The 17,961-nt window shown below is 49.1% G+C and overlaps 1 protein-coding gene across 2 annotated transcripts in view; it reads left to right on the forward strand.

The window, feature by feature from the left end:
• The first annotated feature begins 351 nt into the window (after positions 1-351).
• The window catches only part of Asic1 (acid sensing ion channel subunit 1), a 28,230-nt gene continuing 10,620 nt past the window's right edge, over positions 352-17,961 (forward strand). For both annotated transcript variants that reach the window (XM_051189887.1, XM_051189888.1), the window contains exons 1-3: positions 352-501; positions 1,409-1,786; positions 2,337-2,532. In XM_051189887.1, the coding sequence (XP_051045844.1) occupies positions 1,425-1,786; positions 2,337-2,532 (558 nt within the window). In that variant the 5' untranslated portion in view covers positions 352-501; positions 1,409-1,424. The remainder of the gene's footprint in view (positions 502-1,408; positions 1,787-2,336; positions 2,533-17,961) is intronic.

The raw sequence follows: 17,961 nt of genomic DNA on the forward strand, positions 1-17,961 counted from the left end.
AGCCACAGGGCCTCGCAAGCAGGGAGCCAGATCCAGGATCCTAGCGAGGCAGTGCTGCTGAGAGCAGCGGGAGGAGGCGAGCCAGCGGGGGGAGCCCTCGGTTCCGCTCCCGGGCCTGGGGCCCCCGCGCACATCGGCCCAAAGACACCCTCGCAGACACTCGTAGGCGCGCACGCGCACCCTTTCTCCTCCTCCCCTCCCGCCGCCTCCCGGCCGGACGATGGATCCCTGCAGATCCCGGAGCTGAGAGCACCGCGCAGTTCCAGCGCGCCGAGCCCGGGGCGGACCGAGGCGAGCGATCAAGAGCGCGCGGGCCGCGGACCAAGCTGAGCCGAGCCGGCCGGCCGGCCGGGCCGCTCCCTGCAGGGCTCTGCGCGGGTGCCACGGTAGCCGGCGGCTCCGGCTCCGGGCCATGAGCCCCTCCGCGGCGCGGCGCTGAGCCCACGGACGGCCTGCGCCCCAGGACCTGCAGCGGCGGCCGGCTTTCCCCAGCCCCCTCAGGTGGGTTTTTCAACCCTGCTGCCTTGGACCGCGGAGCTCCCCAGCGCCCCGAAGCCGAGACTCTCCTCCCTTGTAGCTTTCCCCAGCTTCTGGAGAAGCTAGGCGGATGGGGAGGGGGCAAAGGGGGGGGGTTGCGAGCCTAGAATCCTACTGCGGACGAGAAGCTGGACTGGAGGGGGATGCGCTCGGGGCGGGGACAACTGGCTGTCATAGGGAACCGCGCCCCCCCTTCATACATCCACCTCAGTCTGCCACCCCCTCCCAAACACACACACACACACACACACACACACACACACACACACACACACACACACACAGCCTGTGCCTGTGCCCGTGCCTGCGCCTGTTTGATAACTACAGACACAGAAGGTGAGGATTCAGGCTGGGCCCCTCCCCAAATGTGCCCACCTCTGGAGATTTTTCTGGCCCTGATTTAGCTAGTAGGATGACAGCCTATTCCAGGGGATACTCTTGATTAAAAGAAGAGCTCCTGATCCCTGGTTCGGCCCATCATGGGGAGTTTGATCTTGGCTGGGGTACATTCCTGTCCCACAGTGACCTCACAGCTGGAGGGAACTCCTATGCCTGCCTTTGGGTGCATGGGGAGTTCCCTCATTCACTCTAGTGTCTATATCTGGGGTCTTCCATAGTCTGGGAAGTCTCCTTTGCAGAGAATTCTCCCGATCTCAGCTGATACCCTGAGCTTCTGTTTTAAAGATTATAATTTTGGATGGTCCTTCCATCAAGACACCTTGGAACCTGTACACCAGGGAAGTGTTTGTTCCCTTGGATGAGCAGTAACCTCTGGGAAATCATTTCAATGGACATAGTTGGAGGGGCCCTATAAGTACCTTCATCTCAGACTCTTAATGACAGACTTTTGTTTCTCCACTCTTTCCCCCAGGGTCCCCTTGGCAAGGATGGAACTGAAGACTGAGGAGGAGGAGGTGGGTGGTGTCCAGCCAGTGAGCATCCAGGCTTTTGCCAGCAGCTCTACGCTGCATGGCCTTGCCCACATCTTCTCCTATGAGCGGCTGTCTCTGAAGCGAGCCCTGTGGGCTCTGTGCTTCCTGGGCTCACTGGCCGTCCTGCTGTGTGTGTGCACCGAGCGTGTACAATACTACTTCTGTTATCATCACGTCACCAAGCTTGACGAGGTGGCTGCCTCCCAGCTCACCTTCCCAGCTGTCACACTGTGCAACCTCAATGAGTTTCGCTTTAGTCAAGTCTCCAAGAATGACCTGTACCATGCTGGGGAGCTGCTGGCCCTGCTCAACAACAGGTGGGCAGCTCCCATCTACCCCTCTGCATGGCTTGTAGAGTGGCAACCTCCTTAGGCCACCAAAAGTCAATCAGCTCTGCCCTGTAGCACCCCCTCAGACCTATCATGGCTGAGGAATTGAGATAGTGCCGAGCACCAGTTATATACACACAATCTCTGACTCCAGCATAGTTCAAAACAGCTCCATCCCCATCCCCACCTGAGCTCCGAAGTATTGGAGTAAGCTTCATCTTCCTCCTGCCACTATATCCTCATTTCCTCACTTGGGGACTGGGACAGGACCCCTTTAAAGGGAGAGACCATGCCATGCATAGTGCCTGCCTTCCCCATGCTTCTCATCTTAGCCCCCCCCCCCGAAGTCACTACAGATCCTTTGTCTTCTGACATTCCATATGTCAGGTTCTCCTGACATGCCCAGCTCTCCTTCTTTGCCTATCTATGCCCAGATCTGATCCTCCAGGGGCTGAGTGCTGCCCCCTACCCCACCCCAAGTAGGGCATGGGCACTAGTGGTCATGCTGATCCATGTGCCGCTCACCCCTGGGCTCCAGGTATGAGATACCGGACACACAGATGGCTGACGAAAAGCAGCTAGAGATATTGCAGGACAAGGCCAACTTCCGTAGCTTCAAGCCCAAGCCTTTCAACATGCGTGAGTTCTACGATAGAGCAGGGCACGACATTCGAGACATGCTGCTCTCCTGCCACTTCCGAGGAGAGGCCTGCAGTGCTGAAGACTTCAAAGTGGTGAGTCCCTGATGTGGAGTATGCTACCCTAGTCCCTGGAAGGGGAGCAGGCAAGAAGCAGGCTTGGCCTCTCTTTATGTTTGCTGTTCTGGGAGAGGAAGCTGGGTGTCTTGGGGTTTGCTTCTGGAAGAAGGGGAGTTTGTTCAGCAGACAGTGCATTTGTATTGCATGAAGACTGGAGCTTCAGCCTTGCATCCATGATGGCAGGAAAGAAAGCCTGTGGTATATACTACACAAACCACCCATGCACACACATACACACAAACACACATTACCTGGAGTGGCCCCAACCCCTCCTACCTTATATTCTGGCCCATAGAGATCAGAGTTAGTAATGGTAGGTAAGCTACAGCCTTGTGTTACTGAAAAGTAGGTCTGCAAACTGTCATCTAGGAGCTTGGAAGAAATGAATGATTTTGTCACCCCACATTCCTAAGCTACTGAAGCAGAATCTGCATTCTGTGTCAGATAAGATTCCTGGGTGGTACAAGTGCATGTTAGAAAGCTTATGGAGCATGGGGAGTTAGCAAAGTCTCCTCAAGACTAGTCACATTGGTTATTCTCTCCATGTCAACACACACACACACACACACACACACACACACACACACACACGGCAGAGTAGGCTCACCCTTGCCATAATCTATACTCAGTGTCAGAGGACCAAGATGCAGTACAATTACAGCTGATCTGCAGGCTCTTTGCTTCTGAAAATGGATATACCACCCCTGTCATTCATACCACATCCCAGGGACATGGTGCCCTCCAGCTGGCACCACAGGTTCTGGGAAACTGACTTTGGCAACTGATGTGCTAGGTGCTCTTGGGCAAATCACATAGATCCTTGGGTTTAAAAAAATCACATATAGTCAGATGTAGGGTACACATCTATAATTCCAGCACTTAGGGGGCTGTAGAGGATTAGGATTGGGATTTTGAGGCCATTTGAACTCTATAGATAGACCCTGTCTCAAACAAACCTAAGCTATACTCAGGCATGTTGACACATTGTCCCAGCTACTTTGGAGCCTGAGGCAGTGGAAGGGTCTAGCCCAGGAGTCTGAGACCAGCCTAGGCAACAAAATAAAATTTCTCAAATTAAAGAAGCAAATAGAAAACCCTGGATACAATGGTACAAGCCTGTAATCCTAGCACTCAAGAAACTGAAACAAGAGGATATTGAGTCAGGTGTGCAGCTAGGGCTATATTGGAAGAGCCTATCTCAAGATGCAGAGGAGAAATACATGCACACCTGGGCACTCACTCTCTCTCTCTCACACACACACACATACACATACACATACACACACACACACACACACACACACACACACTCATTCACACACGCATGCACAAAGGCTAGAAAGGAACCCTAAGGATCTGGAGTGTAGACTCTCAATCCCTTTGATAAATAACCACATTATCTTTATTTTACAAATGCTCAGACAGAGACACAAAAAAGCAGAATAATTTGCCTTAGCTCACTAGCCAGTTGATGACAGATCCAGGATTAGAACCTATGTCTCCTTAGGTGCCAATGCAGTATTATCATTAGTATCGCTGACCCTGAAGTTTCCATGTCACTTCCACTTTTGAGATTGCTTTTTCAAACCCAGCCTCCCCAGGACGCCTTACTCTCGTGCCTCTTCCTAATTCCCCACTCTCAGTACTTCGCTCTCTATTCCTCTTCAACTCACTTGCTTCCTCCTGGCTTTAGGCAGCGTGAAGCCCACTTGTTTGTGGGCATGCTTAATGTTTCCTGCAGGGTTGCTCAAGACTTCCCAGTCTCTTTAAGCTCTGCAGGCAGACCCATTTTGCCTGTCTTTGTCATGTCAATCCTTGACGATTACATGACCACACTCCTTGTTGAGTCAAGCTGATGGGCAGTTACCCCAGGAGCAATCACTTCTCCCTTTCACTTCTGCCCAACAGAAAAGTCCTGGATTCCCCCAGACCTTGAGCCCAGAGGGCTCCCAGGCTCATAAGCTATGTTTCCACGATAATTAAAACATTAAGTGAAGATAGGAAGAGTAGCCATCCTTGTCTCCAGCATACTGAATACACAGAAGAAGGGACCAGCTTAGCTGGATGGTAGTGTTGGATGCAGGAGGAAGGTGCATGGCTCAACCTAGAAAAGTGCTAAGGTATAAAATAGGAATATAGTAAGTCCATGAAAAGTTTAGTTGGCAAAGGTGCTTGCCACCAAGCCTCATGACCTGAGTTTAATCCCTGGGATCCACATGGTGGAAGAGAATCAGCTCCCACAGATCACCCTCTGACCTTCACTTGAGTGATGTGGCATACACGCAGACATGCACACACTGAAATGTGACTGGCCCATAGTGTTTGAGGGGACAATTCTAAATTATCAGACAGAGATGTGCTTGGTTTGCAGAGTTGTAGAGTAATCTGAGTTCTTTTGTTTTATTTTTTATTTGTCTGTGTATTTCCACATGTATGTAGGAACTTGAGTATATGATAAACCTCAGGGGCTAGAAGGAGGGCATTGGATCTTTGGAGCTGGGGTTACAGATGGTGTAAGCATCTGATGTGGGTGGTGGGACCCAAACTTGGCTCCTCTGAAAGAGCAGCAAGTGCTTTTTCAGTAACTGCTGAGCCATCTCTCCAGCCCCAATGTGAATTCTTGATCAGAGGACGGACACAGGGGCCAGCATCCTGAAGACCCAGCTTCGGCATTTCTTGGTTCTATTATATTGTCAGGGAAGACTAGAGTTGGTCTATTTCTTGCTTGTGTCAAAGACCTGACCCTGAATCCGGCTGGATCCACACCCTCAGCCTTTACCCACTGCCAACAGGCTGACTCCACTGCCAAGGTCTTTCCTCTCGTGAGAATTGCCTGTCCGCCCGTAGGGTCTCTAATGATAGCTCTTTGGAGCAGAGGGTCTGGATAGCTTTCTCCTTTGGCTCTCCAATCCTAAGGGGGCTTACATTTGATTCCTCTCCTTGGTCTCGTAATTAACGTCTGTCTCCATGCCTTATCATTCTCCGCTCTGCCTGGAGGTATGTCAGGGATGTGCATCTAGCCTTTGAGCCAATGTAGCACTGAGGGAAAAAAAAATGTGTCTGCAGGATCAAGGCTTAGAGGAGACTACCTTGGCATCTCTCAATAGCAAGGGGTCTTTTTTTTTTTTTTTTTTTTTCTTTGAGATGGGGGTCTTGCTTTGTAGCCCAGACTGGCCACAAATTTATAATCCTTCTACAGTAGCCTCCCTAGTGCTGGGATTATAATTGTGTGCCACCACATCAAGCAGAGCAGGGGGTCTTAATTGGGGGTCCAAACCTTTGCTCCGTGTTAGTGGATACTGTGTATGTGGTCATACTCGGACTTCTTTGTGTATATTCCCAAAGGCAGGCTTCCTGTAAACAGCAACTACTCAGTTCTTGAGGACTGTTCAGGAAAGCAGAGAACAAGGCTACTCCAGTACCCAAAGATCTCATTTCCCTTCATAAGCCATTCCCTCCCCTAGATGTGCTTCTGAAGCCAGCTCAACCACAGGGAATGGATTGGTGATCAGAGTCAGAATGTGGGTCTGGGAGGATGGGGGTGAGTGTGGGTCTGGGGGGATGGGGGTGAGTGTGGGTCTGGGGGGATGGGGGTGAGTGTGGGTCTGGGGGGATGGGGGTGAGTGTGGGCCTGGGGGGGGGATGAAGGGTGAATGTGGGTCTGGGGGGATGGGGTGAGTGTGGGCCTGGGGGGGGATGGGGGTGAGTGTGGGCCTGGGGGGGGATGAGGGGTGAGTGTGGGTCTGGGGGGGGATGAGGGGTGAGTGTGGGTCTGGGGGGATGGGGGGTGAGTGTGGGCCTGGGGGGGGGATGAAGGGTGAATGTGGGTCTGGGGGGGATGGGGTGAGTGTGGGCCTGGGGGGGGATGAGGGGTGAGTGTGGGTCTGGGGGGGGATGAGGGGTGAGTGTGGGCCTGGGGGATGGGGGTGAGTGTGGGTCTGGGGGGATGGGGTGAGTGTGGACCCAGGAGGATGGGGGTGAGTGTGGGCCTGGGGGGGATGAGGGGTGAGTGTGGGTCTGGGGGGATGGGGGTGAGTGTGGGCCTGGGGGGGATGAAGGGTGAATGTGGGCCTGGGGGGATGGGGGTGAGTGTGGGCCTGGGGGATGGGGGTGAGTGTGGACCCAGGATGATGGGGGTGAGTGTGGAGCTTGAACTAAGTCTAAGAAAATTTGTTTTGGGAATCATTTGGGATTAAGAAAGGCAGGAAGCAGTGAGGGATGCCCCTAGGCAATCCAGTTGGGTAGATATCTGTAGCTCCCTCCTGAGAAGCCAAGAAGAGCAGGGAAAGCCCAAGACAAGGTCCCCTTCTTTCCTGGCCACTTCCCTTTCTTCCCAGTAGGGTGCTTGGTTGCCAGAGCAACAAGGTCTAAAGCTCCTCTCTCCTTCCCCACCTTAAGGGCAGCCAGGCCAAGGCAGGGCAGGGGTTCCATGGTAGTGGGGGGGGGGGAGACTCAGCTGCTGCTAGTCTCTGGGAGGGGGCTGGGGAGTGAGCACATCACAGCTGGTGCCAGCCTCCAGCTGCACCTTATCTATCCCTGGCAGTGGGATCGTGATGTGGCTGGAATGCTGATTAGCACCATCGGGAGGGGCCCTGCAGATGGCTGCCCAATCCACCCCATGCCATCCCCTCCAGCTGAGACCCAGAGTCTTTGCCTGGGGAAAAAGAAGCAGAAATTCATGTCTGGGCCTTGGAAGAGAAAGAGCAAATAGACAGAGGGTTCTGCAGGTAGGGGCGTGGTAGGATAGACATTGGGTTCTGGTGGTAGGGGCGTGGTAGGGTGGCAGAGGGTTCTGCAGGTAGGGGCGTGGTAGGGACAATAACCTTAAGCAGGGCTGAAACTGGAAGCAGGAATCTGTGGAGTGTCCACAAGGTTCGCCCAGATTCTGAGATGGAGACAATTACCCAGGGGCGGGGTGGAGTGAAGAGGGTAGGAGGGTAGGCACAGAGGGTGTAGACCCTTCTCCAGGGTTCTGAAACGCTGTGGGAGAGAAGTGCTTTCCTAAGAGGAAGTGTGACCCTGGGGCTCAGACTGGGGGGCAGAGAGGTACTCTAAAACGACGGGAGGCCTAGGGATGTATAGCGATAGACCGCTTATTGGTGAGAACGAGGCACTGCATCAAAAAAGTAGAAACGTGAAAAATAAACAAGCAATGAGATCCCAAAGGTGGCAGCCCCTTCTCTAACACCCCTTACCCCACCAGACCCCACAGATGCTGGGAAAGCACATCCTAGGGGCCTGATCTTATTACCTGTTCGTGTCCTCCACTAGGAAGGGAGTGGCAGGGTGAGGGGAGAAAGCAGTCCTGGATTCTGGAGAGGTCCACAGAATTCAGACACACCTCGGCCCTGCCCTTCTCCCTGGGGAATGCCTGAATGGGGAGAGAAACTGAGCAGAGCCCATTTCAGGAACCTAGAGACCCTGGGGTAGGGCCTCTTGCTCTGCCTCCCCCTCTTTTTCCTGCATAGACAACAATCTTTGAGTAACTTAGCGCCCTCTCTCGCCCCTCCCCTCTCCCACCCTGGCTAGGCCTCCCAGACTGCTATCAGCTAAGAGGCTCCTCTAAGCTAATTGATCTTCCTGCTCTTGCCTAAAGTAATAGGGAATTGATGTAAGTAACTCAGTGCCTCTGGGGGCTAAATCAGAAGTAAAGGGCTAAGAGAAGGCATGTTCCCTGCATGCCTAGCTAAGGCCAGCAGCCAGTGGACACACACTGGGAGATGTGTCCTGTAGGCAGAAGGGATGTCAGCCGGATGGTTGGGAACATTCTGTTATAGGTACAGGTCATTCCAGAGTGGCTTCAACTTTGTGGAAAGCAACTGTGATGATGGAGGGGAGAGTTGGGAATATGGTGGTGGCAGAGAGGTTGGGGATGAGGAGTTGGGACAAAGAGGATGACTGTGATTCGTTCCCCTCAGACAGAGTTTCTTCCAAATGCCAGCTCCTGCTCTGGGACTGAGATGTGGCAGTAAAAGGCAGACCTCACTTCTGCCCTTAGGGGACTTCCAAAGATCCAAGCAGAATCCTCCCACCTACCTCCTCTGCTCAGCTACTCCAAACGTTGTGTTACAGTATGCTCCCACCCAAATGACAGGTGCTCTCCAGCCACAGCCATTTGCCTGCCATTAGCCAGGCACAAGCTTTCCATTCATTTTTGGTCTGAGCTGCAGCTGCTGAGGCTTCTGGCGAGGACAGTCTAGTCAGGACCCTTGGGTGGGGCAGGAAAGCACCTAGCTGGGTGGAAGGCTGGGGACGGGGCTTGGGGCAGAGTTCTATCTGACTTCATTCCTCAGACTCTAGGCCCAGTTTCCTGTGAGGAGAGGGGTTGTGTCTAAGTGTCATCAAGGAGCAGCCCCTGCTTCTGGGATAAAGAATTTCTGAGGCACTTTAGCCAAGGCTAGCCCTGTATTTACAGATGGGCTGCCATGACTATCATACATAGGACATTCTCCTTCTGGGATTTTGTTTTGTTTTGTTTTGTTTTTTTTTTTGAAACAGGGTTTCTTTGTGTAGCCCTGGAACTCCCTTTATAGACCAAGCTGGCCTCAAACTCAGAGAGCCATCTGCCTCTGCCTCCTAAGTGCTGGGATTAAACATGTGGGCAGCCATGCCCAGTCCCAAGGGATGTTTTTAAGTGAGCATAAAACTTCTGTGCTCCCTTAAGAAGTTGTAAGAACTGGGGCTGCTGACTTGAGATATAACATAGTGGTTTGCTTGCCTATCATTCACAGAACCCTGGGTTCTGGAGAGAGGGAGGGAGAGCTGGGGAGAGAAAGAGAGAGAGAGAGAGAGAGAGAGAGAGAGAGAGAGAGAGAGAGAGAGAGTACCAGCACCATTCCAGGGGAAAAGGAATGGTCAGTTGAAATCTTTTGAGACCCTATGAGTTCTAAGAAAGAAAACCCTCCCCCACCCCTGTCACCTGCAGGTCCTCTGTGTGACTCTTAGGGCCCAGGAGGTTGGCTTGCTGTTTAGTGTTGTGTCTCTAATTGGTGTGTCTCATCGGTGTGCCAGGTGAAGAGCAGCCCAGGGAGAGGTTGCTGAGTGGCCTGGACCATGGACAGCAGCCAATCCAGCCTTCTCATAGCACACCCACCGCGTGTGTGCTCCAGGGAACAAGCATTCAAGTGTACCTCCATCTCCATGTCTGGAGAGAATGTGGATGGAGACTGTGGAATGGAAATATGGCATGTTCATGGGGGCATGCACAGATCTATGTGTGCTGGGGGTGGGCGTCTTTTGTGTGGACACACTTCTTGTTGCATGAGGAGCCCATAGCAGCAAGCATTTCAGTCTTGCTTTGAAATTATAAATTCCCTTTGCTTGTGCTCATAGAAACCTCACAGCCCCTGAATTTGGAAGAAGCTTAATATCATCATTGGAAAGGTGGGGAAACTGAGGGTCAGCGATGTTGTGTAATTTGTCTGAGGTCATGACATTCTAGGACCTAGACTTTGGATCTTCCAAGTCTTTGGGCACAGGACTGTGTATGGCAGGTGAAGCTGCTCCTGGTTCCCCAGCTGCATGTGCTCTGGGGAGAGAGGGTGTGTTGAGGAAGGAAGGAAAGGAAAGGTGTAGCAGAGAGTCCTACTCCCGCATCAGTGTACCAAATCTGTTTTGTTTCTTTGTTTTTTGAGACAGGGTTTCTCTGTATTGTTTTGGAGCCTGTCCTGGAACTCACTCTGTAGATCAGGCTGGTCTTGAACTCACAGTGATCTGCCTGCCTCTGCCTCCCGAGTGCTGGGACTAAAGGTGTGTGCCACCACCGCCCGGCATACCAAATCTTTAGATGTCTGTTTTTATTTATTTTATTTATTATAATCATTTGGGGGAGTAACGTGAGACAGGGTTTCTCTGTGTAGTCATGGCTGTCCTGGAGCTCACAGAGATCCCTCTGCCTCTGTCTCCCAAGTGCTCAGATTAAAGGCATGGCCCACCACTGTTTGCCATTATTTTATTTTATTTTATTGAAACTATGTAGATCAGGCTGGCCTGGAACTCACAGAGATCCACCTGCCTCTGTCTCACAAGTGTTAGAAACTCACAGCCAGTAACACCTGATTTTTGTTGTTGTTGTTTTTTGGGTTTTTTGTTTGTTTGGGTTTTTTTTTTTTTTTTTGCACCATCTTTCCAATCCCCAGTCTTAGAAGAACCTACCACTGACCCCACATTTGGGTAGCTTCAGGGCAGCCTCACTGTACCAGAGGAAGCCACACCCAAAGCAGCATGGCATCATATCCATCATATCATTTTCATGATCAACATCCTTAAATTGGCTTACAGTGCTGCCTGGAAACGTTGCTGGGTCGTCCTGGCCACCTGGTCAGCCTCCTCAGAGATGCCTGCAGGCTTCCCTGCTCTGCCTTTCCAGCTCCTTTGCACCCCTCCTCCTTGCACCCATTTGATCAAGAAAACAGAAACCTCAGACAAGGTCTTCTCTTGCCTCTTGGCACCTACAGCTGGAAGGGAACAGTCATCTTATCTAAGATAGTCTAACACCTCCTGCCTGCCTTTTTTTTTTTTTTTTCCTTTTTCCTTTTTGAGACAGGGTTTCTCAATGGTTTTGAAGGCTGTAGACTAGAACTCACAGAGATTGGCCTGCCTCTGCCTCCCGAGTGCTGCGATTAAAGGTGTGTGCCACCACCACCTAGCTCCTCCTGCCTTTTTTAGGATCATGATCCTACTGACATCACCTCTCCTTCCTCTATAGGCCATCTCTACTCAAGTAGAGCTGTCCTATGACAGTAAAACATATTCAGTATTCTCCTTACTTAAACATATATCTCTAAGCCAAACACCTTGGTACACCTGGGTAAACAGCTACTCAGATAGCTGAGGTCAGATCGTCACTTGAGCCTTGGAGTTGGGGAACTGCCTGTGTGACACAGTAAGACCCCATCTCAAATAAATGGCACATAGCTATAACGATAGCTACCACTCATTGAGTATTTCCTATGTATCAGACTTTGAACTAAGATAAAAAGCAAAACGTACATCTTTCACCTCCATAGCATCCTCCACATTCTTTTAGCAATTTATTTATATTTCATATATGTGGATTTTTTGCTTCCATGTGTCTGTGCATCATGTGCATGCATTGGCCTCAGAGGCCAGAAGAGGGTATCAGATCCCCTAAATTGAAGTTATGGATAGTTGTTAGCAGACACATAGTAGGTCCTCTTGTATAGCACTACTTAAACTCTGAGCCATTTCTCCAGTCCCCTCCACACAATAGGGATTCCTCTACAATGTTATTAAAAGTGATGTGTAGGGGGCTGGAGAGATTGCTCCGTGGTTAAGAGCACTTGCTGCTGCTCTTCCAGAGGACCTGGATTCAATTCCCAGCAACCACATGGTAGTTCAATACTGTCTGTAACTCCTGTTCCAGAGGATCTGACATCCTCATATGGACATAATGTAAGCAAAAACACCAATACACATACAGTAAAGATGAATAAGTCATTAAATTAAAAAAGGTGACATGTATAGTTCTCAATACCCATTTCCTCATCTCCAAGCTGTCTTTTCTCTGATCTTACCACTCTGAATGGCTCTGACTAAAGACTGATGGTGATCTTCATGTTGCCAAATCCAACAACATGTTGCATTCTTGATCTTCAGTAGCTTTCAAGACTGTTGAGCCTGCCATGTTTGATGTCACAGGCCTATGGATACTCAGGAAACTAAGGCAAGAGAATTACAAGTTCCAGGCTAGCCTGAACTACCCAATGAGATCCTGCCTCAAAACACAAAGGGGAATGTGGAGTTTGAATGAGAATGGCCCCAATATGCTCATATATTTGAATACTATATTCCCAGTTGGTGGAACTGTTTGGGAAGGATTAGGAGGCGTGGCCTTGTTGGAGGAGGTATGTCACTGTGGGTGGGCTTTGAGGTTTCAAAGGCCCATGCTATTCCCAGTTAGTTATATCTGCTTATGCTTGTATGCTTGTAGATGAAGATATAAACACTCAGTTCCTTCTCCAGCGCCATGCCTGTCTGCCATGCTCCCTGCCATGATGGTCCTGAATTCTAACTTTCTGGAACTGTGAGTCCCAAATTAAATGCTTTCTTTGGGTTTTTGTTTGTTTGTTTGTTTTGTTTTTCCAGCACCATGCCTGTCTGCCATGCTCCCTGCCATGATGGTCCTGAATTCTAACTTTCTAGAACTGTGAGTCCCAAATTAAATGCTTTCTTTGGGGTTTTTTTGTTTGTTTTGTTTTTGTTTTTTGAGACAGGGCTTCTCTGTGTAGCTTTGGAACACATCCTGGTACCCACTCTATAGCCCAGGCTGGACTTGAACTTGCAGAGATCTGCCTGCCTCTGCCTCCCAAGTGCTGGAATTAGAGGCGTGTACCACCACTGCCTCTTACTCACTTGGTCTAATTAGCACAATTAATTGTTTTTGTTTTTTCTTATTATCAAAGTAAGACAACATGACCAGACAGCTTATATAAGAAAGTATTTAATTTAGGGCTCATGGTTCCATCATAGTGGGGAGCATGGCAGGCAGGCAGGCAGGCAGGCAGGCAGGCAGGCACGGTGCTGGACAAAGAGCTAAGAGCTCACCTCTTGATCCATAAGCAATGGCAGCTAATTAGGAGAAACTTCAAAGCCTGTCCCCACTGACATACCTCCTCCAACAATGCTACACCTCCTAATCCTTCCCAAACAGTTCCACCAACTGGGGACCATGTTCAGATATATGAACCTATGGGGGCCATTCTCATTCAAACCAGCACAGGGAGGCCTGGGGCCCAGCTCAGTTGGTAGAGGGCTTGCTTTGTGCTTGCATGAAGCCAGTGCTTCTCTACAACTCTGCGTAACAGGGTATGTCGATTTGTTCCTGTAATTCCAGTACTCTAGAGGGTGGAGGCAGGAGGATCAGAAGTTCAAGGTCATCCTCCCCTACATAATTAGTTCAAAGCCATCAGGGGGTGGGGATGGAAAGGTGGGTACAGTGGCATATTCTCATAATCCCAGCTCTTGGGGGACAGAAGCAGGAAGATCAATAGTTCAAAGTCATCCCCAAGAGGATCAAGAGCTAAATGTTAGCCTCAACTACATAGCAAGGTCTGAGCTATAGAAGACACTGTCTTTAAAAACCAGAACAAAAATAGAAAACATCAAAACAAACAAGCAAACAAACAAACCTCTAAGGGGACAGGGGCAAGGCTCAATGCTAAGGAGCTTGCCTACATGCAAGCCCTAGGTTTGTTTCCCAGAGCCAAAATAAACAGCAGCAACAAATTGACCCTGTTTTCTAAACCATTGTTTCCTGACTGTGGAGTCTTGGTTTATGTCTAGCCACTTCTCGGTTCCTTTGCCAGTTCAATCTCTTCTACTTGACTAGTGCATATTGTCTGCACTCAAGGCCCAAACTGTGATTTTTATTCTTCTTTTAAATCATAAGGATATAATTTAAAGGCAGAGCTTAAAGAGTTTTATACTGGCACATCTTACAGTGTAACAGTGCATACTACATCAGTATGTATTCCCATTGACACAAACATTTCCAACACCTCAGGTGATTCTTTTAGGTCAGTGCCACCCCACAAGAGCCTGCCACTGTCCTAGCAGTAAGGATAAGACTCACTTCTCTTAAATATCCCGGAGTTGTTCATACCCTCCATCTATTCCTCAAGGCTATCAACTTTTTCTCATGATCGCTTGTGAGAGTCTGTCATGTTGTGTGTAGTCGTTTCTTTTTCAATGCTGTGTGTTATCTCATTGTATTAATAGGATGCAATTTATTTAGCCATTCTACTATTGCTAGACATTTGGGTTGTCACCAGTTTGGGACTGTTATAAATAGAGCAACTGTGAATATTCTTGCTCCTGTTTTTGGTTGACACATGTACTCGTTCCTCTTGGGTATAGAAGTAGGGCTGTGGTTAAGTCATAAGGTAGAATTCTATTTAGCTTTAGTGGATACTGCCAAATCAAGTTTCTTTTCCTTTCTATCTTTTTTTAAACTTTATATTCTATTCTTGGGCAGTCGCACTTTCACTCCTGACTTCAATTACCATTTACACACTGCCAGCTGCCAGCTCTATGTCTCGGGCCAGCCCTCCCCTCCCAACATCAGCTCCAGTTTTCCACTTAGAACCTCTACTCAGACAGCCTTAAGGCTCCTAAAAACCAGCATGTACAGAACCAAATTCATGTTCTCTTACTTCTCAAGCAAGCCCTTTATCTGTATATCTACTCTGGAGAGCCATCCTACCAGTTATGCAGAGCATCTGACACCCCTTATCTGACAAAACCCGTGAAGGCTGACAAGATCTGCAGCTTTATTCATCTTCTGTCATCCTCTCTCCCTCTCCTCCTTTCTGGTTTGTTTGTCTTTGAGACAAGGTCTCATGTAGTCTAGGGTAGCCTGGAACTCACTATGTAGCCGAGGATGGCCTTGAAGCAATCCTCCTGCCTCAGCCTTCCAAGTGCAAGGACTGTAGGTATAGTATGTACCACTGCCCAGCCAAAATCTAGCATTGGTTACTTTATATCCTTCAACAGAGATTGTCCATTACTGTTGGACCAGGAGTCACACAAGGCCAGGTGACTTGGTCTTCCTTTCCAACCACATCTGTCTCTCTTCGGGTCCTCACTCTTCCCTGTTTGAAACGCATATGGGCAGGGCAGGTGAGCAACAGAGAGACAGAAGCAAAGAGATGGATCCCATTGCATTTCAAACATCATGTCCTCAGGAAACCTTACTGATTCCCCAGACTGAGTCAGGATCCCCTGCCTTCTGCCCCAATAGTGCTTTCATGACACTCATTGTCATTTGGTTTGTAAATGTTTTAAACCACTAGACAGTCAGCTCCATAAGGGCAGGATCTGGCCCAGCTCTCTGTTCTCTGCTGTTAATGAGCAATGCAGAAAGAAAGGATGTAGAGATAGATTACCTCATTCTAATTGCTAATCTGTCTGTCTGATTTTGAGCTACTTTTGAATTATTTGCTCTGGCTATCCTGAAACTTACTATGTAGACCAGGCAGACCTTGAACTCACAGAGATCCAGTTGCTTCTACCTCCTGAGTGCTGGGATTAAAGGTGTGAGTCATCACACCCGGCTCTAATCTGTAACTTGCTCTTTAGGAGTCTTGAATTGGTTGTGGCTCAGCACTTTGTGAGCGTGTGTGTGTGTGTGTGTGTGTGTGTGTGTGTGTGTGTGTGTTAAGCACACTTGCCCATGTGTACCTGTGTGGAAGCCAGGAGTCAGTGCTGGATGCCCTCTCCTATTGTTATCCATTTATTTGTTTGTAAATAGATTACTATGTGTGCTTTTAAAATAATTTATTTAACTTTATTTTATGTGCATTGGTGTGAAAGTGTCAGATACCCTGCAACTCGATTTACAGACAGGTGCGAGCTGCCATGTGGGTGCTGGAAATTGAACCCAGGTCTTCTGGACAAACAGCCAGTGCTCTTAACTACTGAGCCCCTGTATTTGTATTTTAAAAGGTATATTTATTTATTATGCATACAGTGTTCTGCCTACATGTATGCCTGCAGGCCAGAAGATCTTATTACAGATGGTTGTGAGCCACCATGTGGTTGTTGGAAATTGAACTTGGGAACTCTGGAAGACCAGTCAGTGCTTTTAACCACTGAGCTATCTCTCCAACCCTGTGTAATTTTACTTTACAGGCATGTCTGCGTACCATGTAAGGGGGTATACAATTTCCTGGAATTGGAATTATAGACAGTTGTGAGCTGAAACATGGGTGCTGGGAATCGATATCCAGTCCTTCCATTTATTTATTTATTTATTTTAAAACAGACTCTCTTACTGAACCTGGAGCTCACAAATTAGCTAGACCCAGGCAGCCATTGAACTCCAGAGATCCAACTGTCTCCTCCTTCCCTGTGTGGGGATTATATAAGCCAGTTGTCCAATCCTTATGTGGGTACTGTGGCTCTGAGCTCAGGTTCTCATGCCTGTTCTTCAAGCACTTCTCCTATAGAGCCATCGCCCAAGCCCTGTGGCCCAGGGCTTGCTTGTGAAATGGTGATAAGTTTAGAGCTTTGTAAACAGCCCATGAGTTATGGTTGAAAATCACCAAATGCCCAGATGTGGACAGAGATGAATTTCCGAAGGGACACGGAGAGAATAAGAAACCACTGAGTTCCCATACACAGCTGGAGAGTGACACTGGTGAGGAAGGACATGGGGAAGAGGTTCCTCCTTGGATGGAAGCCCTGAGACTGATTACCCATTGGTTTATGTTTATTTTGATATAAGGTGGATTTGTAGAGAACACCCAACATTCACTTCTGGTGTCCATGCAGGGACAGGACAAGAATGCACACACACACATACACATGTGTATACTATGTAACCCTGGCTGGCCTAGAACTTGCTATGTAGACCAGGCTGGCTTCAAACTTGGAAATCTTCCAGCCTCAACCTCCTAAGTGCTGGGACTAAAAGTGTGTTTGACCAGGCCCAGCCACTTATTCATTTTGAAACAGGGTCTTAAATTCAGTATGTAGCTGAGAATGACCTTGAACTTCTGATCCTCCTGCTAGCACAAGCAAGTGCCACTGCATGTGGCTTACGTCATTTGAGGAAATGAATCCAGCAAGCACTCCACAACTGAGCTAGACTGTGGGCCCAGAGGACCCAGGATTGATTGTTAATCTGTGTTTGTGTATACCTGATCACCTCCTCAGAGCCCTGTGTGTGCCCACAGTGAGTGTGTGATTCCTGGCCCTATTCTTACCTTCCCATTACTGAAAACCTTTGGATTTGCCTACTTGAATGAAATGAAAGCCAGGGGGATCTTAAAGGAATGAGGATAGAGGGAATGGGAAAAGTGTAGGAATGTGTGTGTGTGTGTGTGTGTGTGTGTGTGTATGCCTATGCACTGAGTAAGTGTGTGACTGTGCCTGTGTGTATGTGTCATACACTAATGCCTGTGCCTGTGTGTTGTGTGTAGAAGTGCATGGTGAGCCTTGGTGCAGGCGTAGGGAGGAATTATTTCAACTCACTGTCTCCTGAAGCTGCTATGCTCTTCACAGCCTCCTCTCTGGTGGGGACTCTCAGCCTGAAGCTCTCCCTACCTTAGTTTCCTCTTTTTGTAAAGCCAAGCGATAAGGAGGGAGACAGTGCCCTCTAGTGGGAAAAAGACATACCGGCACAAACCAAGGTTCTAACAAATCAGGCAATGTCTGTCCCCTGAGAACTGAGGCCTGGCAGGTAGGAAAAAGATGTTCATGGGGCACCAAACAGAAAGGGAATCAATGGATGTAATTAGGAGAGGACAAGAGTTGAAGGTAGATGATCTCTTTGTTTTGTTGTTTGAACCAGGGTTTCTCTGTGTAGCTTTGTAGACCAGGCTCTCCTCAAACTCACAGAGATCTATCTGCCTGCCTCTGCCTCCTGAGTGCTGGGACTACAGG

The sequence above is a fragment of the Phodopus roborovskii genome, unplaced genomic scaffold (assembly GCF_943737965.1).
Source record: "Phodopus roborovskii unplaced genomic scaffold, PHOROB, whole genome shotgun sequence".
Taxonomy (NCBI): Eukaryota; Metazoa; Chordata; class Mammalia; order Rodentia; family Cricetidae; genus Phodopus; species Phodopus roborovskii.